The following is a 24,663-nucleotide window of genomic DNA, read 5'->3' on the forward strand; positions in this document are numbered from 1 at the left end:
AAAGAGAAGGAAGCAGGTTCCCCACTGGGCAGAGAGCCCGATGTGGGGCTCGATCCCAGGACCCTGAGATCCCAGGACCCTGAGCCGAAGGCAGAGGCTTTAAACCCACTGAGCCACCCGGGCGCCCCGGGATTTTTTTTTTTTTTTTTTAAAGAAATGGTCTTTGGACAACTCTATAGCCACGTGAAAAAAATCATATCCATAACTCACACTATACTCAAGAATAAACTAGTGAGTGAATCAGAGATCTAAATGTAAAAACTCAAGTATATGAGAAGAAACTGTGAATTCCTCTCTAACTATGGTGTAGAAGGCTTTTCCACTATGAACAAAAATCCACATTCAATAAAATGTGTTTAATTTATGGCTACAATAAAAATGGAAAGAACACTTGCAGGGACACCTGGGTGGCTCATTCAGTAGAGTATCTAACTCTTGATCCCAGGGTTGAAATTTCAAACCCCACATTGTGTGTGAAGCCCACCTAAAAAAAAAAAATTGCATTTAAAAAAAGCCATAAGCGGGGATGCCTGAGTGGCTCAGTGGGTTAAGCATCTGACTCGATTTCAGCTCAGGTCAAGACCTCAGGGTTGTGAGATCAAGCTGCAAGTCAGACTTTGCCCTGGGCATGTAGCCTGCATAAGATTCTCTCTCTCCCTCTCCCCCCACTGTGTGCACATGCATATGCTCGCTCTCAAATAAAAAAAAAGTAAATAAAATGATAATTCAAAAAGACAGAGAAGCCAGTTTGAAATTAAAGAAACTTCCATTAGCCCAATTTGGGACAATCTGATCAAAACAGTGACAGTAAGAGATTACAGTTCATTGATATAAAGTAATCTTGGAATCTGTACTAAAAGATAGACAGACAGATAGACAGCTAGATAACAGGAAAGTTCCTGCCCATAGTGGAATGCCAACCAATAAACGTACATATGATGGAGTTAGAAATCACCATTTAGCAACTATGATTTTATTGAGTTGGTCAAGAATCATCAAGAGAAGATGTTAAAACTACTGAGTAATAAGCTGATGAAGAAGAGAAGATTTACATAATTTCAAAATATCTTCCCACTAAAGTTCTTACCTTTCCATTACAGAAGAATGATAAAGCAGGAAGAAAAGTCATTAGCTTTATGAAAATTATGGTAGAATATCTAAAATTTGTATTTTTTGAAAAAAGGTAATATCAAAAACTAAGCTTTGCTTGTTTGAAAAACATGAACCAGATTTTATTAAAGGCTGCATGCTATAAAGCACTATTGATACTATAATCTTACTTTTAAAAATTATCTGTATATTAAAAATAGGCTAGAATAATATATGCCAAAATTTGAAAACTGACAGTGCTAAAACTGAAATGATCTTATTCATGTTTTATTATAGTTTAAATTTCTCTATAATGGCCATATATTAATTTCATAAGAAGGAAAATAAAAACGTGTAAAATAAAACAAATGAGAACTAAGCAGGTGCACGGCAAAATAGCTGGAAAGAAACTAAAAGGCCAACAGTGCTTTGTGATTGCATGACAGGACTGTAGATGATTGTTTTTTTCATTTATAACTGTGGGATTTAAAATTTTAAAAATACTTTAGGGGTACCTGGGGGGCTCAGTTGGTTAAACATCCGACTTTGCTTTTGGCTAAGATCATGATGTCAGGGTCGTGAGACTGAGCCCTGAGTCAGGTTTCATGCTCAGTGCAGTCTTCTCTCCTCCCTCTGCCCCTCCCCCAACTCATGCTCTCTGTCACTAAAGAAATAAATACATTTGATTTAAAATAAATAAAAAAATAAAAACCACTTTAAACAAATACATAATCAAATTTCAAAAATGGGCTGAGAACCAGAAAAAGCATTTTGCCAAAAAAAGACATCTAGATGGCCAATAGAGACATGAAAAGATGCCCAACATCACTCATCATAACGGAAATGCAAATCGTAACCACAATGAGACATCACCACATAGCTGTCAGATCGGCTAGTATCCACAAGACAAGAAATAATGCTTTAAAAGGATGTTGGTGGAAATGTAATGCACTGTTGGTGGAAATGTAAACTGGTGCAACCACTGTGGAAACCAGTATAGAGGCTCCTCAAAAAATTAAAAACAGAGGGCGCCTAGATGGTTCAGTCAATTAAGCATCTACCTTTGGCTCACGTCATGAACTTAGGGTCCTAGGTTGGAGCCCCATGTCAGGTTTCCTGCTCTGTGGGAAGTCTGCTTCTCCCTCTTCCTTGGTCTCCACCTCCTTCCCCTACTCATACTCTGTCTCTCTCACATAAAATCTTTTAAAAAAAATTAAGCAAGAAATATTATATGACCCAGTAATTCCACTACTGGGTGTTTACCCAAAGAACACAAAAACCCTAATTCAAAAAGATATATGCATGCCAATGTTTACTATAACATTTACAGTAGCCAAGATACAGAAGCAACCTAAGTGTTCAAGGATAAACAAACAGATAAGTAATGATGTAGTTTATGGTGACTAACATAATACAATAAAAAAAAAAACAAAGAAGTGGTATACACACACACAGTGGAACACTACTCAGCCATAAGCCAGAATGCGATCTTGTCATTTGCAACAACATGAACAGGCCTAGACGGTATTGAACTAAGTGAAATAAATGAGGCAGAGAAAGATAAACACTATATGATTTCACTTATATGTGGAACCTGAAAAACAAGCAAACAGACCCTAAATACGGACAACAAACGTGGTTGCCAGAGGGGAGGCAGATGGGGGATGAGCAAAATAGATAAAAAGGATTAAGAGGCACAAACTTCCAGATATAAACTAAGTCACAGTGATAAAAAGTACAGCAGAGGGAATACAGCCAGTAATACTGTAACAACACTGCATGGTGACAGAAGATGCCTACTGTGGTGGTGACCATTAAGTAATGTATGCAACTGTCCAGTTGCTATGGTATATACCTGAAACTAATAGAGTATGTCAATTATACATCAATAAAAAATAAGTACAAATATAGAAACTGATGCTCACAGCTTATCAATTTATACACTGACTTTGCTTCTGCTTTGCACACTGGAATCCAATGATGGTGCTTCCCTGATCCTCTCTCCTCGAACTCCTTCCTCGTAACTTCTGGGTCCTTTTCTGCCTAACAAAAAAATCAGAACCTCTTTCTCTGGGGCACCTGGGTGGCTCAGTGGGTTAAGCATCCAACTTGTCATCTCATGAGTTGTGGGATCAAACCCTGGGCTGGGCTCCATGGTGAGCAGATAGTCTGCTTGAGATTCTCCTCCCTCTGCCCCTCCCCCTACTCATAGTCTCTCTCTCTCTCTCTAATAAATAAATAAATCTTTAAAAGCAAACAAACCCTCTTCTTCAAAACTGCTATACTGGCTGCTTCTGAGATATAATTGATATCCCACTAAGCACATCTGACATCACGTGTTTAGCACCTAGTGTTACTTTCTTGGTCAGTGCACAAAAATGGATCTTTATATAATGGCTAGCCCCTGGTAATGCCATTTTCAACTGCAAAGCAGTGCCACAGAATTGATACCACTGCCTTTTGCTTTCCCATTTCTGCTCTCCTTGAATAGCATGCCATCTAGAGTAAGAAGAAGTAGGAGTATTCTTCAGAGTGGGGTAGGTAGTTTGAATATGGATATGTTCTCGTTTGTACATGAAGTAAAAGATATTTTTTAGGGCGCCTGGGTGGCTCAGTGGGTTAAGCCGCTGCCTTCAGCTCAGGTCATGATCTCGGGGTCCTGGGATCGAGTCCCGCATCAGGCTCTCTGCTCAGCAGGAGCCTGCTTCCTCCTCTCTCTCTCTCTGCCTGCCTCTCTGCCTACTCTCAAATAAATAAATAAAATCTTTAAAAAAAAAAAGATATTTTTTAAAGATTTACTTATTTTAGAGAGAGAGAGCATGGAGGAGGGGCAGTGGGGGAGATAGAATCCTTAAGCAGACTCCCTGCTGAGTGTGGAGCCTGATGTGGGCTCAATCCCAGGACCCTGAGATCATGACCTGAGCTGAAATCCAAGAGCTGGAAACTTAAACCACCTGAACCACCCCGACACCCCAAGAAGTGAGAGATTTTAAGACAGCGTCAGTATGTGTTAGGTTCCTCCACACCTTCTCACTGATGTGGCAGAGTAAGGTGATGATACGGTCACTCTCTCCATCACAGCCTCATGTGACACAAGCCCTCCCCCCTTGCTAGGCTGATCAGTCTCGGCTCAGCAGGGTCCTGGGGAAACAGGGGCCCTCAAAGACAGATCAGCACACAGGGAAGTGAACTCGCCTCCCATCCACAGAGTATCCTTACTTCGATGCCATTCCAGAGTTCTTCACAAACGTGATTTGGGATCGATCTGTAACTGACAGCAGTGCCCACAATTCAGGAATGCAGATTGCAAACCTACATCCAAAAGGTAGGCAAAGCTGTGAACGGTTCTTAAAAAATGCCAAGATACTTACAGTTTTCTCCGTATTTTCAAAAGCTTCTCTTGCTTCTTCAAATGTGCAGATTTCTTCCTTGCACTCACGATCAATGTTGCCCTGTCTTATTTCTTCAAAAAGTCCATTCGCTCTTGGGTAGCGTTTCAATACTGAATTGGCTTTTTCTCCTGTGAGGAAAACTAAGAAGAGATAAAATCATAAGCATAAAATTTTAATTTGAGAAACATGCAGAAACTTAATGCACAAGGTGACAACTGCTAGGTACTCTTCAGAAACCACGGCCAGCATCCTCAACCTCTTCCCCTGAGTCAGCAGCGACGTGACATTAACTCCAGACCACCACCTGTGCTGCCCTCCTCCTCTTGTGAGCATGTCCTTTCGCAGTAGCAGTTGCCCTGGGCAGGGACAGGTGCAGGGACATAATTCGTGGTTAGATTCAGACTTTAGCACATTCCTACCAACCACTGGTGTTTATTTATTTATTTTTTAATATTTTATTTATTTATTTGACAGGCAGAGATCACAAGTAGGCAGAGAGGCAGGCAGAGAGGGCGGGGGAAGCAGGCTCCCTGCTAAGCAGAGAGCCCGATGTGGGACTCGATCCCAGGACCCTGAGATCATGACCTGAGCCGAAGGCAGAGGCTTTAACCCACTGAACCACCCAGGTGCCCCTAACCATCGGTGTCTAAATACAGTAATAGTGCACCACTTATACCCGGTGTTGTAAGTGGATGCATCCAGGCATTGTGCTGTTGGACACCAGCAACCAAATCAAAATCCAATCTCCAGACTACCAGTCTCTGTCCACCTAAATAAAAATAAAGTTCCAACTGCCCTAGTAATACAAACCCAGGGAACCCTTACTTGTATGAAAAGAAAAGCTGACAAAACAATATCAAGAAATTTAGATGAATTTGGCCATAATTCATTCCAAGGAACACTAATACTTTTTCCTAAATACATTTAAGTTAAATATATTGTGATATTTTAATAAGTCAACCCAATTTCACTGTCCTATAGAAAAAGAAAATTCTTCCATATGACTTATAGAAGCATTTCATATAAACACTCAAAATACACATTTATGATATCCCCTGAAATAAATAAGGCACTAGTTACAGGTACACTTATGGGGAATTATTTTTAATTTTACCTAATCATTTTAAACTGTAATTTCATTGTTCTGAAAGTGCCATTCATACTTCTTTGTATAGATAAATACAATGCTACAAGAATTTGATCTCTGCTAATGCAAGGAAATCAGAGAAGTCTCTAATCTTATTGATTTTTTTTTAAGATTTTTTATTTATTTGACAGACAGATCACAAGTAGGCAGAGAGGCAGAGAGAGAGAGGAGGAGGAGGCAGGCTCCCCGCTGAGCAGAGAGCCCGATGTGAGGCTAGATCCCAGGACCCTGGGATCATGACCTGAGCCGAAGGCAGAGGCCTTAACCACCGAGCAACCCAGAAATGGCACATTACAGATTATTTTAAGATGTTAAAGTCTACATTTAACAAAAAACATTTTAAGGTAAATGAAAAACAATAAGTGCTCTTTTAAAAATGTCAACAGTACCAATGCACTTAAGGTTTACCTCAGAGAAATGAGTATTTCTCTTCATAGAAGATATGGATTCATTACTTAAGATTCTTCACAGTATCCATACCACCTGGATGGCACCTACATTAGGCTGAAAACTATGGTAAGCCTTTCATAAGAGTTTCCTTCCTTCTATACCACAGAAGGATAGCTATCTATAAAAATGAACTATTGAGTCAAAGAATATCATTAGAAGAAATTGTAAAAAACAAAAACTGTGGCAAGTAGTACAAAAGAAATGAAAAGGGTGCTGCTGAATTGGGAAAAAAACAAATTTTCTAGCAATACTTCTCACATTTGCAGCATCAGAATCCTCTTGAGGAATTAATATCACTGAGGTTACTGGGCCCAGCTCCCAGAGCTTCTGATTCTATAGGTCTGGGGTAGAGCTAAGAAAGATACATTTCTTTTTTATTTTTTTAAGATTTTATTTATTTATTTGACAGACAGAAATCACAAGTAGGCAGGGGGCGGGAGAGGCAGGCTCCCCGCTGAGCAGAGAGCCTGATGTGGGGCTTGATCCCAGGACCCTGAGATCATGACCTAAGCTGAAGGCAGAGGCTTTAACTCACTGAGCCACCCAGGCGCCCCGAAAGATACAATTCTAATACATTTCCAGGTAATGCTGGTGCTGCTGGTCTAACTACAATGGAATGCTGGCATTAACAAATTTAGCAAGATGTTTCACTGCATGATTTTTTAGGGACCCTAACATGTATTTAACCTGTATCTGCAAAATTCTAGAACAGAAATATGATACATACATTTGTCATATTTGATTACAGAGCCCTTTATCAAAGGACATTTCACTGAATTAACAACTTTCTAGCCGTTGGTCTTATTTATGCCTTCTGAAATGACATACAATTCCCTTCAATAAACAGACCACCTAATACATGAAGACAGTAACTGATTTCCACTGAAGCTTCTCTTTTGATACTTAGCAGACCTGCTTGGATTCTTCATCTGTTGGCCATATAAAATAGACAGAGTCTGCACCATCTTTATTTCATAAAATAGTGTTCTACACTGAGTGCAGTATTCTTTTTTTTTTAAGATTTTATTTATTTATTTGACAGAGAGAAATCACAAGTAGATGCAGAGGGAGGCAGAGAGAGAGAGAGAGGGAAGCAGGCTCTCCGCTGAGCAGAGAGCCCGATGCGGGACTCGATCCCAGGACTCTGAGATCATGACCTGAGCCGAAGGCAGCGACTTAACCCACTGAGCCACCCAGGCGCCCCTGAGTGCAGTATTCTATGAGTGGTCTGACAAGTGTAAAACTGGTCCTGTCTGCTCCCTTGTTTTTAAATGCAATAGATTCCTTAATACAGTCTAAGATATCCCTGGATTTGGGGCAGTTTTCTTGAAAACAAACCAAACAATCAACAATGATGTAGTTTAAGACTTTAAGAGAAAAAATAATTCTCCTCAGAAACAATTTTCTTATGTACTATCTACATGGAAAAGGGGGTCAAGGAAAGCAGCCACCCTTGCAACCAGAAAGCAGGCTAATTCAGAAAGTTAAGCAGCTCTAAGGTAATGTACAGCAGAACACAGCTCTCTAATCCCAGCCTAGTCAAATTACCAAGAGCACTCCACAAACATAGTATTTGTACTTCTTGTACTGGGCGACAAAGTAAGATAATACTGAGAAGTCTATGTAGAATATGCTAACAAGTAGATTTTATCTCATTTGCCAAATAAATTTGGTCAATTAGAAGATACCACCCGGAGAGTTATGGTGGCAGAGTAGTAGGGGGACTCTAAGCTCGCCGCATCCCCTGAACAGAGCGAGATCAACATCACGTCATTTCGAACATCTAGGAAATCGATCTAAGGATTAAGCAAACAATCTGCACAATTGGAGGAAGAGAATGTGGCAGATAAGAGGTTCGCAGACATGAACTGATAAAGAGGAAAGCCGCAGTGCCTCCAGGAGGAGGAAGCCCTTTACGTGGAGCGAGCTTAAGGAGAGAGGGAGAGAGCGGAGAGAACAGTAGGGCTCCTGCAAAACACTGTGGTGTGGGGATCCCCTGAGTCACACCGAGAGAGAGCGAGAGAGCGCTCCCCTTCCTGTAGTACATTTGCAAGAGTGTATATTGCTTCTCCAAAGACAAAAGGCCTGCTGCCAGGAGCCATAGAGCAGCCATTAAACAGCAGGGGACAACTTTTTGCTGTGCTTCACCACAGACTCCGGGCACCAGCACAGCAGTGGGACTGCTTTCATGGGGCAGAATGGTGCCGGACGCAGCGCTGAAAGGCTCTCCTCTAGGGAAGGGCAAAGGGCCTGCACCTTGCCAGGTCACGTAAGGTTTGGAATTTTGAATTCCAGCCACTAGCCAGAGATAAAACACAGAACTGCTTTCAGTTCAGGGATCTGAAAAAAGCCTGGAACAAAGGAGGGGAGATTGTTCGCTTCTCTGTGAGGGCCTCCCGAACGGCAGCAGCTGTGAATTCCCCTCCCCTCAGGTTGAGAAGGTGGGTGACACCATTTCCACCCCAGCTCCTAACAGCAAGGTCCGACTTCAGAGAGAAAAACACAGCCCCTGCAGTGGAGAATGAAGTTGCTTACGCCAAACCCCATGCCCCTGCCCAGGCCAGGGCACCCACAGTAAGGCAGGTCTGTCTGTGAGCCAGTGCAGCCGGCCCCTCCCTCAGAAGACCAACACAGGTCCTCTGCATGTACCAAGTCTACTGATCAGAGAGCGCTCCAAAGCCTCAGCTTTAGTTCTGGTGGAAATAGGACCAGACTTTCTTTTTTTAAATTATTTTTAAATTTTTAAAATTTTATTTTACTTTTTTTTTTTTTTTTTTTGGTCTTTCAAAACAGGCTTATAGTTTTTTGTTCAATTGTTGTTTTACTTGTTGACTTTTTTCATTTTTTGAATCAGGCTTCTTTTCTTTCTTTATTCCTTCTTTCTTTCTTTTTCTTTGGAATCAGGCTTACAATTTCTTGTTTCTTTGTTGTTTTGTTCTTTTTCCTTTACTCTTTTCTTGGATCAGGGTTCTTCTTCTTTATTTTTTTAAAATCAGGCTTATCAAACAAATAAAAGCACACCTACATCAAGGTCCAAACACTCTCCACTGAAACAAGAAGGAGCTCTGCAGAGGACTGACCTGTGGGAAATAGCAGCCAAAACACAATGGCTGAGTGCACACAGCAAACACTGGAAACACTTCTTGAAGCACCAGGCCCTAGACAGTGTATGAACCCTTAATATAGTCCCACACTAAGGAGCAGGAAACATAACAAGCTTTCAAAATGCAAAAGACAGAAACCTAGACATAATGACAAGATGGAAGAAATCTCTCCAAAACAAAGATCAAGAAGAAATCACAGCCAGGGATTAGTTCCTAACAGATATAAGCATTGTATCTAAACAAGAATTTAGAACAACAGCCATAAGAATACTAGCTAGGCTTAAGGGAGCCCAAGTTGCTGCTGCTGCCACCGTCACCGCTGCTAAAGATGACCAAGTCTTCAACTCACACCAAGAAAGTGAAGTTGGTCAAGTCATGCACCGGGTGTGACCAACAGGTGACTGCTGCATGTAAATCTTGTGCCACAGCGTGGGACAAGTAAAACACTCAGAAAAATCATCACCTTTTACATAAGTGAATAGTACCATATCTTTGAAATATTTGTGAATACTGTTTTTATATGAATTTAAACTAGAATATTGTGTAGCCATATCAAGTAAAAAACATCAATTCTGTCTTTGGAGAAGGCTCTGTTAGTGAAAAGACTATACGGTGGTGGTTTGAAAAATTTTATTCTGGAGATGAGAGTCTGAAAAATGAACCTCAAGGGAGACCCAAATCTGTTTTAAATAAAGATCAATTAAGAGCCATGGTGGAAGCTAACCTCAAAACAGCAATTTGAGGGGCACCTGGGTGGCTCAGTGGGTTAAAGTCTCTGCCTTCGGCTTGGGTCACAATCTCAGGGTCCTGGGATCAAACCCTGCATCAGGTTTTCTGCTTGGCAGGGAGCCTGCTTTCCTCTCTCTCTCTTTGCCTGCCTCTCCGCCTACTTGTGATCTCTCTCTGACAAATAAATAAATAAAATCTTAAAAAACAAAACAAAAAACAGCAGTTTGAGCCCTTGAACCAGACTTAGAAGTTTCTGCTAGAATTTCTCAATACCTGGCTGCAACAGGAAAGGTAAGACTGTTGGTAGGTAACCAACTGACAAGGATCATAAACTGAGATGATTAGAGGTGGTCTAATATTTTAATATTTGAAAGAGCGGAGACCTATTTTGAAAAGGAGCATAAGCTTTGACAAAAAAAATGAAAGTAAGTGGTCTAGAAAATGGTTGGATGTTGATGAAGTTCACAAATGCGTTAAAACCATCACTACAACCAAAAAGAAGTTTCTGGTAACTGTACGGTGGTCTGCAAAGAGAGTATTCCATTACTTTTAACTCAGGCAAAACTATTAACTCAGGCATCTTATTGTCAAGAAGTTAAAATTATGTATCAAAAATGGATCTAAACACACTCGACATTGGTTAGCAGACATGGGTGGACCTATACTTTTCCATGACAACATCTGACCACCATAGGGAATAAATGAATAGGATCATAAGCTTTTGCAATATCCATCACACACACTTGACTTTTTATCAACAGATTACCACCTCTTTCATCATTTAGAACTCTATGAAACAAAATATTCTCCAAAAGAGAATAATTGAAGAATCGGAATAAATTTTAACAATGATAAATATTATAAATATATACTATTTGGAGAAATTTATCATTTGGGGAGAGCAGTTAAATGGTAACAGTGCATATTTTTGTTGAGTAGAACTCCTTCTGAAAAATAAAAGCTAATTAATTAATTAATTAAAGGAATACTAGCTGGGCTTGGAAGAAATATATAAGACACAAGAGAAACCCTGGCTGCAGACATAAAAGACTTAACTAGTTAGGCTGAAATAAAAAATGCTATAACTGAGATGCAAAACTAACTGGAAGAAATCACAACGAGAATGTAAGAGGAGGAATAAATAGGTTATACAGAAGATAAAATTATGTACCTGGAAAGAAAACTATTAGATTACAAATACAAACATGGAACTCAACGATTCCACAAAGCACAATAATATCTATATCACAGAAGTCCCAGAAAAAGAGGAGTGGGGAAAAGGGCCAGAAGGTTTATCTGAACAGATTTTTAGCTGAGAATTTCCATAATCTGGGGAAGGAAACAGGCATTCCAGTGCAAAAGGCAGAGAGAACTCCCCTCAAAATCAACAAAAACAGGTTAATACCAAGACACAGCATAGTGAAACTTGCAAATACAAAGATAAAGAGAGAATTCTGAAATCTGCTAGGGATAAAAGATCCTTAACCTACAAGGGTAGACACATAAGGTTAGCAGCGGACCAGTCCACAGAAACGTGGCCAGCCAAAAGAAAGTGGCATGATGTATTCAACATGCTGAATGGGAAAAATATCTGGATAAGAATACTATATCCAGCAAGGCTGTCATTCAGAATAGAACGAGAGATAAAGAGTTTAGTTTTTAAGATAACCAAAAACTAAAGGAATTGGTGAACACTAAGCCAGCTCTGCAAGAGATATTAAAGGGGACCCTTGAAGTAGGAAAGAGAGACCAGAAGAAACGATTAGAAGGGAACAGACATAATCTACAGAAAGTATCTTTACAAGCAATACAAAGGCATTAAACTCACAACTATTAATAATTATTCTGAATGTAAATGGACTTCAATGTTCCAATCAAAAGACATAGGGTATTAGAATAGATTAAATATGCTACTTACAATAGACTCATTCTAGAACCAAACACACCTCTGGACTGCAAGTGAGGAGGGTAGAGAAATATTTATCATGATAATGGACATCAAAAGAAAGCTGGAATAGCAATCCTTATATCAGACAAACTAGATTTTAAACTAAAGACTGTAATAGAGACAAAGAATATTACATCATAATAAAGGGGTCTATCCAAAAAGAAGATCTAACAATTATAAATATTTATGCCCCCACCTTGGGAGCAGCCAATTATATCATCCAATTATTAGCAAACTTAAACTCATTAATATTAATAATAGTAGTAGTAGACTTCTACACTCTACTCACAGCAATGGACAAATAATCTAAACAGACCAACAAGGAAATAGCTTTGAATGACACTCTGGACCAGATGAACTTCATAGATACATTCAGAGCATTTCATCCTAAAACAGCAGGGTATACATTCTTTTTGAGTGCACATGGAACATTCTCCAGAATAGACCACATACTGGGTCACAAATCGGGCTTCAAGCAGCACAAAAATATTGAGATCATACCAGGCATATTTTCAGACCACAGTGCTATGAAACTTGAAGTCAAACACAAGAAGAAAGCTTGGAAAGACCACAAATACATGGAGGTTAAAGACCATCCTACTAAAGAATTAGTGGATTAACCAGGAAATTAAAGAAGAAATAAATAAGTATATGGAAGCAAACAAAAATGAAAACATGATAATCCCAAACCTTTAGGATGCAGCAAAGGTGGACATAAGTGGAAGTATATAGCAATAGAAGTCTTTCTCAGGAAGCAAGAAGAGTCTCCAACACACAACCTAAACTTAAACCTAAAGGAACTGGAAAAAAAAAACAGCAAATAAAGCCTAAAACCAGCAGGAGAAGGAAAATACTAAAGATTAAAGCAGAAATCAATGATACAGAGATTAAACAAAAAAACACAGTAGAACAGATCAATAAAACCAGGAGGTGGTTCTTTGAAACAATTAACAAGATTAATAAACCCTTACCCAGATTTATCAAAAAGAAAAGAGAAAGAACCCAAATAAAATAATGAAAGAAAAAGGAGAGATCGCAATCAACACCGAAGAAATACAAACAAGTATAAAATAATATTATGGGCAATTATATGTCAACAGATTAGGCAATTTGGAAGAAATGGATAAATTCCCAGAAACATAAAAACTACCAAAACTGAGACAGGAAGAAATACAAAATCTGAACAGACCCATAACCAGCAAAGAAATTGAGTCAGTAATCAAAAATCTCCCAAAAAACTAGAGTCCAGGGCCAGGTGGCTTCCCAGGGAAATTCTACCAAACATTTAAAGAAGAATGAATACCTGTTCTTCTGAAGCTATTCCAAAACAACAGAAATGGCAGGAAAACTTCCAAACTCATTCCACGAGGCAAGCATTATCTTGATTCCAAAACCAGACAAAGACCCCACAAAAAAGGAGAATTCCAGACCAATATCCCTGATGAACATGCATGTCAAAATTCTCAAAAAGATATCAGCCAATAGGATCTAATAGTACATTAAAAGAATTATTCAACATGATCCAGTGGGCTCTATCCCACTGGGATGCAAAGGTGGTTCAGTATCTGCAAATCAATCAACGTGATACATCACATTAAAAAAAGAAAGGATAAGAACCATATGATGGTTCTGCATCTCTCAACGGATAGAGAAAAAGCAGGACAAAATACAGCAACTTTTCTTGATTAAAAAAAAAACCCTCAAGAAACTAGGATAGAAGAACATACCTCAGGATCATAAAGGCCATATATGAAAGACCCACAGCTAATACCCTCAGTGAGGAAAACCTGAGAGCTTATCCGCTAAGGTCAGTAACACAACAGGGATGCCCACTTTAACCACTGTTGTTCAACACAGTAACAGAAGTCCTAGCCACAGCAATCAGACAACAAAAAGAAATAAAAAGCATCCAAACTGGCAAGTAAGAAGTCAAACTTTCACTCTTCACAGAAGACAGGATACTCTGTAGAAAATGCAATAGACTGCCAAAAATTGCTAGAAGTGATGAATTCAGCAAAGTTCCAGGATATAAAATCAGTGTACAGAAATCTGTTGCATTTCTATACACCAATAATGAAACAGCAGAAAGAGAAATCAAGGCATTGATCCCATTTACAGTTCCACCAAAAACCTAAGATACCTAGGAATAAACCTAACCAAAGATCTGTATGCTGAAATCTATGGAACACTTATGAAAGAGACTGAGGAAGACACAAAGAAATGGGAAAACATACCATGCTCCTGGACTGGAAGAATAAATATAATTAAAGTGTCTATATTACCCAAAGCAATCTACATATTCAATATAATTCCTATCAAAATAACACCAACATTTTTCAGAGCTAGAACAAATAATCCTAAAATGTGTATGCAAACAGAAAAGGCCCTGAATAGCCAAAGGAATGTTGAGAAGAAAAGCAAAGCAGGAAGCCTCATAATCCCGGATTTCAAGATCTATTACAAAGCTGTAATCATCAAGACAGTATGGTACTCAGGGTGCCTGGGTGGCTTAGTGGGTTAAAGCCTCTGCCTTCAGCTCGGGTCATGATCCCAGGGTCCTGGGATCGAGCCCTGCATTGGACTCTCTGCTTGGCGGGGAGCCTGCTTCCCCTCTCTGTCTGCCTGGCTGCCTACTTGTGATCTCTGTCAAATAAATAAAATTAAAAAAAAAAATAATAGTATGGTACTGGCACAAAAACAGACACCTAGACCAATGGAACAGAATACAGAACCCAAAAATGGACCCTTGGCTCCACGGTCAACTAATCTTTGACAGAGCAGGAAAGAATATCCAATAGCAAAAAGGCAGTCTCTTCAATAAATGATATTGGAAATAGTGGAAAACCACATGTAGAAGACTGAATCTGGACCACTTTCTTATACTATATACAAAAATGAACTCAAAATGGATGAAAGACCTAAATGTGAGACAGGAATCCATCAAAATCCTGGAGTGAGAAAACCTCAGTCACAGCAACTTCTTACTAGACATGTCTTCAAAGGCAAGGGAAACAAAGCAAAAATGAACTATTGGGATCTCAGCAAGATAATAAAAACTTTTGCACAGAAAAGTAAACAGTCAACAAAACTAAAAGACAACCTACAGAATTGGAGAAGATATTTGCAAAAGTCTTATCAGATAAAGGGCTAGTATCCAAAATCTATAAAGAACAAACTCAACGCCCAAAAAAGAACAAATCCAGTCAAGAAATGGGCAGATTACATGAACAGAGAGTTCTCCAAAGAAGACATACAAATGGCTCAGAGTCACATGAAAAAATGCTTCAACATTACTCAGCTTCAGGGAAATACAAATGAAAGCCACAATGACATACCATGTCACACCAGTCAGAAGGGCTAAAATGAACAAGACGGGAAACAATAAATGTTGGCAAGGAGGACACGGAGAAAGGGGAAAACTTTTACACAATTGGTGGGAATGAAAACTGGTACAACTATTCTGGAAAACAGTATAGAGGACCCTCAAAAAGTTAAATACAGAGCACCCTACAATCAAGAATTTATACTACTCGTATTTGCCCAAAGGATGCGAACATAGGTTCCAAACACAGGGACGGGAAAAGGCACAGGTTTATTTATTTATTTATTTGACAGACAGAGACCACAAGTAGGCAGAAAGGCAGGCAGAGAGAGAGGGGGAAGCAGGCTCCCCGCTGAGCAGAGAGCCTAATGCTGGGCTCGATCCCAGGACCCTGGGATCATGACCTGAGCTGAAGGCAGAGGCTTTAACCCACTGAGCCACCCAGGCGCCCCCTGTAAGGTACAGATTTATAGCAGCAATGTCCACAAGAGCCAAGCTATAGAAAGAGCCCAGATGTCCATCAACAGATCAATGGATAAATTAGAGGTGGTATATATACAATGGAATATTACTCAGCCATCAGAAAGAATGAAATCATGCTATTTACATCAAGATGGATAGAACTAGAAGGTATTTATGCTAAGCAAAATAAGTCAGAGAAACACAAATACCATGATTTCACTCATACATGGGTTTTAAGAAACAAAACAGATTAACATAGGGGAAGGGATGGAAAAATAATGTAAGATAAAAAGAAAGAGGCAAACTGTAAGAGATGCTTCAATACAGAGAACAAATTGAGGGTTGCTGGAGGGGAGGAGGGGAGGGGGGTTTTGTTGGGATGAGCACTGGGTATTATATGTAAGTGATGAATCACTAAATTCTACTCATCAAAACAATATTATACTATATGTTAACCAACTTTAATTTAAATGAAAAAATAAAGATTTTTTAAAAAATTTAAAAGTAGGGTGCTTGGGTGGCTCAGTGGGTTAAGCCTCTGCCTTCGGCTCAGGTCATGATTTCAGGGTCCTGGGATTGAGGCCCGCATCCTGCTCTCTGCTCAGCAGGGAGCCTGCTTCCCCTCCCCCCACCTCCCCGCCTGCCTCTCTGCCTACTTGTGACCTCTCTTGTCAAATAAATAAAAAAATTAAAAAGTAAAAGATACCACCCACAGTAAGAATCTGACCAGTAGGAATGATACTGTTATAGGTTAGTTATGTCTGCCATATGTTAGGAACAGGAAGTTGTGTCAGGTCCTCATCAAAGCAACTTGGAAATCTAATGGATGATACCAGAATTAGGAGTGTTTCAAAGTGGAAAGAAAATAAGGGAAGGTAGCAGCGTGGACCTGAAGGATAAGATCAGACTACATTTTTGTAAAACACTGTTTTCGTAAAACATCCCAAGATGCAAGGCCTTATAGTTGGACTTCCAAAACTAAGGCAGTGATTTTAAAACTAACGTTGATCACTTTCCTCTGCTTCCTTCTCATCAAAGGATGTGAGCCAGCCCACAGCTATCTGGAATCATTTGTATACCTGCATCAGAGAGTAAACGATATGACAAGTATACAGGATGTAAATTTATTTTGAGAATAGAACACTGCGGTGTTACTGAAACATGTACCTCTCTCATTAAGGAAATAAAGAAAAACCTAAACCGTTTTCTTTAGATTCAATTAGAAAACACCCTTACTACTAAAAATATTTAAAATCTAACACTGATACATACACACCTACTAAATAAGTGTATCTATTTTAAAAATGTAACTACTTTTTCATAATTTCAAAATAAATAGCTCTCACCTATGCCTTCTCTTCAAAAGAGAAGGATAAAAATAAATGAGAATGGCTCAAGTAACTACCTAAATTACTGCCTTAAACAAAATACATCATTGTAGAATGTAGTTCTTAATGCATTGTGGAACACTAAAACTGGTATTTTTATGCCAAAAAATCTTTAGTGCGAGTGTAATCACATACAAACATTTGCTGAAAAACAGCAGACAATAGGCCTGCAAATTAAGAACCACCTCCAAAAAATGTCTACTCCAATTATCTAATCAGTTCTCTCACGTTGGGTTTGATTTCACTGAAGTAGCCACTATTTAAAGTTGCAAATATTTACATTTTTTCAAGTGAACACAATTCTTTTTCTTAGGACGTTCTTACTGAATATAGACTATGTAGGGTATCATGACAAATTACAAAGATGACTAGCAGATGGCCTCTGCCCTCAAGGTTCTTCAGTGCAAAAGATAATAAGGATAAAAGAAACACAAAGAAATCTAATGAAAGACGGACTATGGTGGATGCTCTTCGAGGTCAGAAGGCAGGCATAGCTCTACTGGGTACATATGTTTGCGGGTAGGAAAGTAACCTGGAGGGGGGCGTCCCGGAAAGTTTTTTGGGGGCTGGCCTTTTAAGGATTGGTAGGATCAGGATGTGCAAATATGACGAGGAAAGACATCCTAGGAAAACAAAATATTGAATGAGAGTTTCCAACTGAATAAAGCAAGGGACATAGATGAGGTACAGTGAGCTTGGTCAGTAGGGCCTGAGTATAAGATTCAAAAGAGGAGGAGTGGAAAGTGAAACTGAAAATGGGGGCCAATAGCCATGTCATAGAGGCACTCAGTATTAAACTACAATATTTAAACTATTCAATAGCACTCAAGATTTTAGAATACTACTTCATCACTTTAAAAAAATGTATAGATACAACAGATTTGGGGGAAGGCTGAAGAGAAAACGGAGGGATAAAGGCCAGGTAAAAGGCTACTTAAAATAGACCAGATTAAGAAATAATGAGCTCCTGCATTAGAGTGGTGGCAATAGGAATGGAAAGAAGAGGAAAGATGGCAAAGATACAGCTACTGGGTGGTTTTTTCGGCCACTACACCCACCATGCACCTTATCCCTGTCAAACCGTATCTTTCATCATTTCTTTATGCCTCCCTAATTTTGTACCTGATATTTCCTCTGCCTAATGAACTATTCCATTTAGATGTAACAGCCTCTAAAAACTTTCCCCAGACTCTACTACCCACTTCATTAGACAGAGGTGCTATCAACTCTCAGTATTTGTGAATACCTCAATTACAGCAATTAATTAAACTGTATTGTAATTTTTGGTATGTCTCTCTGGTTCCCCCTGAAGACTTTAAGCTTCCTGAGGGCAGGGCTCCATATATTATTAATATTTTGACCTACCTAACCTGTCTCTCGTAACACCTGGTAAAGAACTTGATTAAGAATAGGATTCAATAAGTGCGGAATAAATGAAAAGGCAGAATGGGAAGAACTTGAAGATTAAGTATCTAGAACCTGGGAAACCATGGACTGTGCCTCTGATTATGAAGTAGCACTGCAAACTTAATATACAACTGTGAAATAAGTACATGTACAGCAAAGTTTCCAGTGAGACAGCACTTAAATATCCATTTTTTAGCAAGAGAAACTATCTTTTGAAATGTGTAGAATACTATTTGTGTTCCCTTTGGAGGAACACTTTTTGTTCTAAAAGAACCATCTCATGTTCTAAAAGAACACTTTTTTGTTCTAATGAACACTTTTTGTTCTAGAAGAATCATCTCATTTCCCCTAAGAGTAGAGGTGGAGTAGCTAGATGCATACTATTTTGGGGAAGAGGACATAGCCAGATGCTTTTTGGCTCAGCAAGGAACTAGCACATTGGTACCCAACTTGTGTACCAAGGGCCCCTAGGGTGCTGCAGCAAATTCATGGAGAATGTGAAGATATTTTATATTTTTAAAGGAAATGCATTGATACTCAACAACTTTTGGCCACACAAACTACCAGCTTAAGGTAATTAACAGTTTCATCATTAGAAAGTTCTATGCCCACTTCCTTTGTGAAGCTGGATTTTCAGCTGTGATTTTAAAAATATGCTGTGTGAAAAATCAATATGGAACAGGAAATGGAGGTGGCAGCATCCAATTAGATTCCAAGGTGTGAGAAGTTGGTTAGTGCACAACAGGAACACAAATCCTATGCACGCCTATTAAGATTGAAATAAAAATAGTACTTTCTTTCAATTTAGGTATATTACTTTCTTAAATGGCTACTAAGCTGTCAGGATAGAAATATTTATTAAGTTGTCTGAACCTAATTATGTAATAAATGGAATTATTAGGTACTTCTTTCGGCCTATGGCTGCTATAAAAAAAAAAAATCACTCTGACAATTAAGGGCACCATAAACTCAGGAAGAGGGAGACTCTGACCTACAGCTTCTGGAGACATGGAATCTTGCCACCGCTCTTCCAAATCTATTTGGCACTCTAAACTTAAATGGGTGGGAAGTTCCTTCTCTGAGAAAGGAAACCATGATCATTTTGAAGGTCCAAAGTTATAGAAACCTGTCACATGGGTTACTGCAGCCCTCATAAGAGTTACAGGTAGCAAGAAAAGAATACAGTGTAGTTCCCCTAGTCACATCACTCAGTTGTAGATTATACTAAGTTAGCCCTTTCTCAATTATCCCCTCTGGTTCTATGAGCTTGTCTGTAGAAGAGACCAGGAATACAAAAACTGAAACAACAAGGTCACTAAATAGCTGAAACACTGGGAAATCGGGCCTACTATATTATGGAGTGGGTGGCAAAAGTAAGTGAAATGCTAAATAGAAAGGTACTCTTTTCTTTTCCAGGACCTGCTGAAAATTAATACCACCCCAGCTAGGGCAACTTATTCAATTACTTTAACTGATTCCTTTAGTGTACTTGGAACTGTTCTGGATACCAGAACACCTGGTTTAGTTGCCCTGGATCTGATAGAAGACTACATCCTGGCGACAGTAGCAAGACTATCGGGAGTAACAGAATGGGAACGTTGCACAATTAATCTAACACTCCATTACCTTTTCTTCAATGCAATAGTCAAGACCTACTCTTCTAGACCTAATGTGTAATCCTAGAGTTCTCGAATTTCCCCTGGGAATAAGGTTGGTCAGGGAAGGAAGACATTCTTGTATTACCAGGGGCTGCAGTTGTTTGAGTAACAAATGTGATCTCATTGGTATCCCAAGGTTGTTCACTGGTACACATCAGTTACACATTTAGAAAGTAAGAAAAAGTTGTTACAGCAAACAGCTATGGGAGAAAAGCAAAAAACCCTAAGCTTGCTTTCTTCATCTGTAAGATTGGAATAATAGCACCAATCTCATGGTTATAAATGAGGTAATATATATAACATACTTAACTCACGGCTTGGCAAAAAAATGAATGCTCATTAAATAGCGGCATGACTTGTCACCATCACAGTGGCAGTTATTGCATAAAGGGAAAAACAGGAGATCTGCCAAATGGATAATAAAGACACTCAGAAAATACAGAATGAGTAAGGACTGGGTTAACTTGCAGTGAACCTGTATGCTTAAATCTAGGGATGCCTGGGAGTTTGGTTCCCCTGGTCAAGTTTAGGATGAAATGTGCTAGCTTCATAAAGTGCTATTTTAAGTCTGAAACTCCCTTGGAGGCACTCCGTACTAGACTGTCTAGACTGCTTATTGAAAATGAATAGACTGATGGTGTGCATCTGACTTAACTGATTATGCAGCCTACCTTCAGCTATATGACTGGCAGAGTGTCAAAGATTCTCAGTGAACTTGTGCCTTGCCTGGTTCCCCTGAAACCAAGGTTATCTTAGACATATCTCAGTGGTTCACAATTAGAAGACAAAGTTATCCCATGCAACTAAAAAATCACCTTAGCCATTTTTCTCCTGCTGTACTGTATATTTAGCCACATTAAAGCCTTACGAGAACCTCATAGGTTCTTTCAATTATCTAATGTCATGTAGTGGCCACAATATACTTTGATGATTAATAAATATTTGGGAGATAAAGAGATTTTAAAATATCAGAAATTCTTCAGAATGTAAATCAAGGTCTATTTCTGGTCCTTATTATACAGATCTGACATCTGTAACAAAATCATAAGGAAGCATCTTTTACAATAACTTATATGCTTACTTTTATTAACTTCAAGTTTGGTCAAACGTATGCTGACAGCCTATTATCATTAGAATTTTAACAGATCACAAAGAAGATCTTAAGAAGGCTAGAATAAGAAATGAAAATTATACACATGACTCACATGAAGAGAATCAGGAGAAGCTACAACAAAATACATTGAATGATTAAATTATTTTCTATTCATTTTTAGGTTATTTGATAGTTTAGGTAGCTATTCAGTATTTTACATGATCATTGTGGATACTGACTATAACATATCATTTATGCAGAAAACACTCAAATAAACCCAATCTCATGAACTTAGAAACAAGAGATGACCAAGGTCGCACATTACAATTTATCTCATGCTTTATGTGCAGGAAGCCTCAGCTCCCTTAGATTCATCAAGGATCAATTCATGCAACTCTCATCCATGAGCCTGGCTATGAAACTTGAAAGCCTCCCTGCACATTAAAGCTGAAAAGCAGAAGGGGTAGGATAGGCTGAATTACTTCAACACGCTGAGAGAAACAAGAAGTGAAAGCTGATTAATCTGAAGGCAAGAGAAAAGAGAGACAGAAGGCCCTTTGAGGATTATTTGGAATAGGCTTTAACCTCACCCTTCCCCCATACTAACAACTCCCAAAGCTGTAGGCATCGGTGATTATGTTTATAATGATGAATCTGAGTCATCAAGAAAGGACCATGATGTTCAGGATATTGTTTAGGAAGGAAGTAGATTACATGATCTGTTTTAGAACTATTTCCATAAAAATACTTCTTAATAAGTGTTTTTAAACACTTATTAAAAAGGTAAGCATAAAATATATTTATTCAAATGGAAAGTTGGTTCCTAGAGAATGTTGTGTAAATGTTGGCATAGCAACAACTGACTCTATAATGGGTCCACACACTAACCAGGAAGCTGTTTTTCTTTTTTGAATAAATCTCTAATACCTTGTTTAGTTGTGAATTTCTCATAAGACTGCAGAATATGCTAAGCTATCCACTTATATAAGCCTCCTGTTTGTCACATGAACACTGACTTTGGAAACAATCTTTTGAAAGCCAATAATCTGTTCACCACTTTCACCAACCGTGACTTAAGACTAGTGAAACTGCAAGAAAAGAGAGGAGTGTAATATGGTGAAAAGGTCCTGAATTTGTAGTCACAATATGCAGATTCCTGTTCCAGCTCTGGCACTAAACTGGCTGCATGGTTCTTTATTTTGTTGCTTAATTTATCTGGGCCTGTCTCCTAATTTGTGAAGCTAAGGTGTTGTATATCATTTCTTAGGCCTTTTCAGTTGTAACTGGGAAGTTTTATAACTGGGAAGATTTTTGTTGTGTAGGCATAGTTTATCTTATCCAAACCCTTTTGAGATATGAATACATTATTTTCCAGCCAACCAACCACCATCCCCTAAACCAACAGCAGATAATAAATAGAAGAGAATACCAACAAGGCATGCCCGCCCCACCCAACCCTGTGCTAAGATTTATATAAAAATCTATGATGCGGGGTGCCTGGATGGCTCAGTGGGTTAAGTCTCTGCTTTTGGCTCAGGTCATGATCTCATGGTCCTGGGACTGAGCCCAGCATCAGGCTCTCTCTCAGCAGGAAGCCTGGTTCCCCCCTCTCTCTGCCTGCCTCTCTCTGCCTACTTGTGACCTCTCTCTCTGTCAAATAAATACATAAATCTTTAAAAAAAAATCTATGATGCATCATATTCAGAATTCCTTGTTTTCTTGCTTCTGAGCCATTGTGACACTATTATTTACTCAGTGGGTCATGCCTACAATGCCTTCAAGGTTTTTTCTGGCTGAAAAAGGTATGAAGTAAGTAGTTCTTATCACAGACTGATGGAAATAACTTTTCCTAGAAAAACAAAATTCCCACATTCCAAAGTGACATTTCATTTACTAAAAAACAAAGTCATGTAAACTAAAAAGATGCCATTTGGACCATCTTCCTATTTCTTGATAAGGTGGGAAAAAGGCATTTCCCAATTGTATCTCACCTCTGTAACCTACTTGAGGAACTTAAAATTAATTTTTTCATAGGGAGTAGGTTTTCTAATTCAGAATTTGTTATATAGTCTAGGTGTTCATATACCCAATCAATATGTCACAAATGTACAGCTTAGGGTGGCATGTAGTGTATATATATGTATATATGTATATATATACATATATACATATGTACATATATTCCCATGTTTTCATGGGAATTAGGGAGTTAAAGGCTATACAGGAAGTTGGATACTTAAAAAATTAATTTGAAGTTACAGGACTGAGCTAGTGAGAGTGGGAAGCCTCAGTGTTAGAGAGAAGAAAAAATCCTGAAGCTGCTTCTTAAGGACAATGTGGTGGTTATGATCACTACCTAACACTTAAAAATATATATCTTTGTGCCTCCAGAGGTATGTGACAAAATGCCAGCTGATAACAGGCAGGTTTCCAGGAATACATCTGGCGCAAATGCCAGAAATGGATTTCTACAAGAGAAAACAATAGAGGTAATGTATGTCTATAAAGTGAGTATTCTCTAAAGACAAAACAAACATGGTGAGTCTTACTAACTAACTCAGCATGGTTTTCTTGTAAAACCAAAATTTACAGCATATATTCAGGTGTCTCTTGTCCAATGATCTTAAGCTTAATAAGGAATAATGAGATACAGAGAAATAGCCTAACAGATTGTCTCATAAAAAAAGGTAGAAGGCCAAATTTTCTTTTGAAGGAATTTCACAATTCGTAACTCCTTATTAAAGAATTTTCCTGAGAAGGTAGATGGCAGCAATCAAGTTACCAGCAATCATTAAGAACTGATTTAAAGGTAGAATATTCTAATACATGATATTTATGGATGAGGGGGTACACCTTACCCCCAGAAAACAAATACAAAATTAGCAAATGCTCTAATTTATACAAAATTAAGTTCACAATCAGGTGGAATCATCAAAACAGATGATAGGTATTTCTCCTTTCACTAGTGCCTCAATTATATTAGCAAGGGTATCATTTGTCTTAGTGTTTACAGTTCTTAGACATAAAAGTTTCTTTTTAATTTATGGATCCTATCTATACTGATTATAGTTCTGTCCCATATGGAAGAATATGGAAAGAACTGTAACCGATAATAGCCATTTAATGGGGAAAAGGCAGGTAGACGAAGTCACCAAATACGAAATACGGTTTTAAATACCAAACTCTATGTTATAGTCAATGCTTTACAACCTGTCAGCATAGACGGTATGATATTACCTCTGTGATAGTTAGCTGCAATCTAGATCCAGGAGTGGATGGTTGGCCTAACAAAACATGTTCTACAGTTCATCAAAAAGCCACATTCCAGGGGCACCTGGGTGGCTCAGTGGGTTAAAGCCTCTGCCTTCAGTTCAGATCATGGTCACAGGGTCCTGGGATTGAGCCCCACATCGGGCTCTCTGCTCAGTGGGGAGCCTGCTTCCCCCTCTCTCTCTGCCTGCCTCTCTGCCTACT

The 24,663-nt window shown here is 38.8% G+C and overlaps 1 protein-coding gene across 3 annotated transcripts in view; it reads right to left on the reverse strand.

The window, feature by feature from the left end:
* Nucleotides 1-24,663, reverse strand: part of PRRG1 (proline rich and Gla domain 1) — a 250,258-nt gene that overhangs the window by 154,114 nt on the left and 71,481 nt on the right. For all 3 annotated transcript variants that reach the window (XM_059384961.1, XM_059384962.1, XM_059384963.1), the window contains exon 3: nt 4,461-4,621. In XM_059384961.1, coding sequence (XP_059240944.1) covers nt 4,461-4,621 — 161 coding nt within the window. The remainder of the gene's footprint in view (nt 1-4,460; nt 4,622-24,663) is intronic.

Source organism: Mustela nigripes, chromosome X (assembly GCF_022355385.1).
Source record: "Mustela nigripes isolate SB6536 chromosome X, MUSNIG.SB6536, whole genome shotgun sequence".
Lineage (NCBI taxonomy): Eukaryota > Metazoa > Chordata > Mammalia > Carnivora > Mustelidae > Mustela > Mustela nigripes.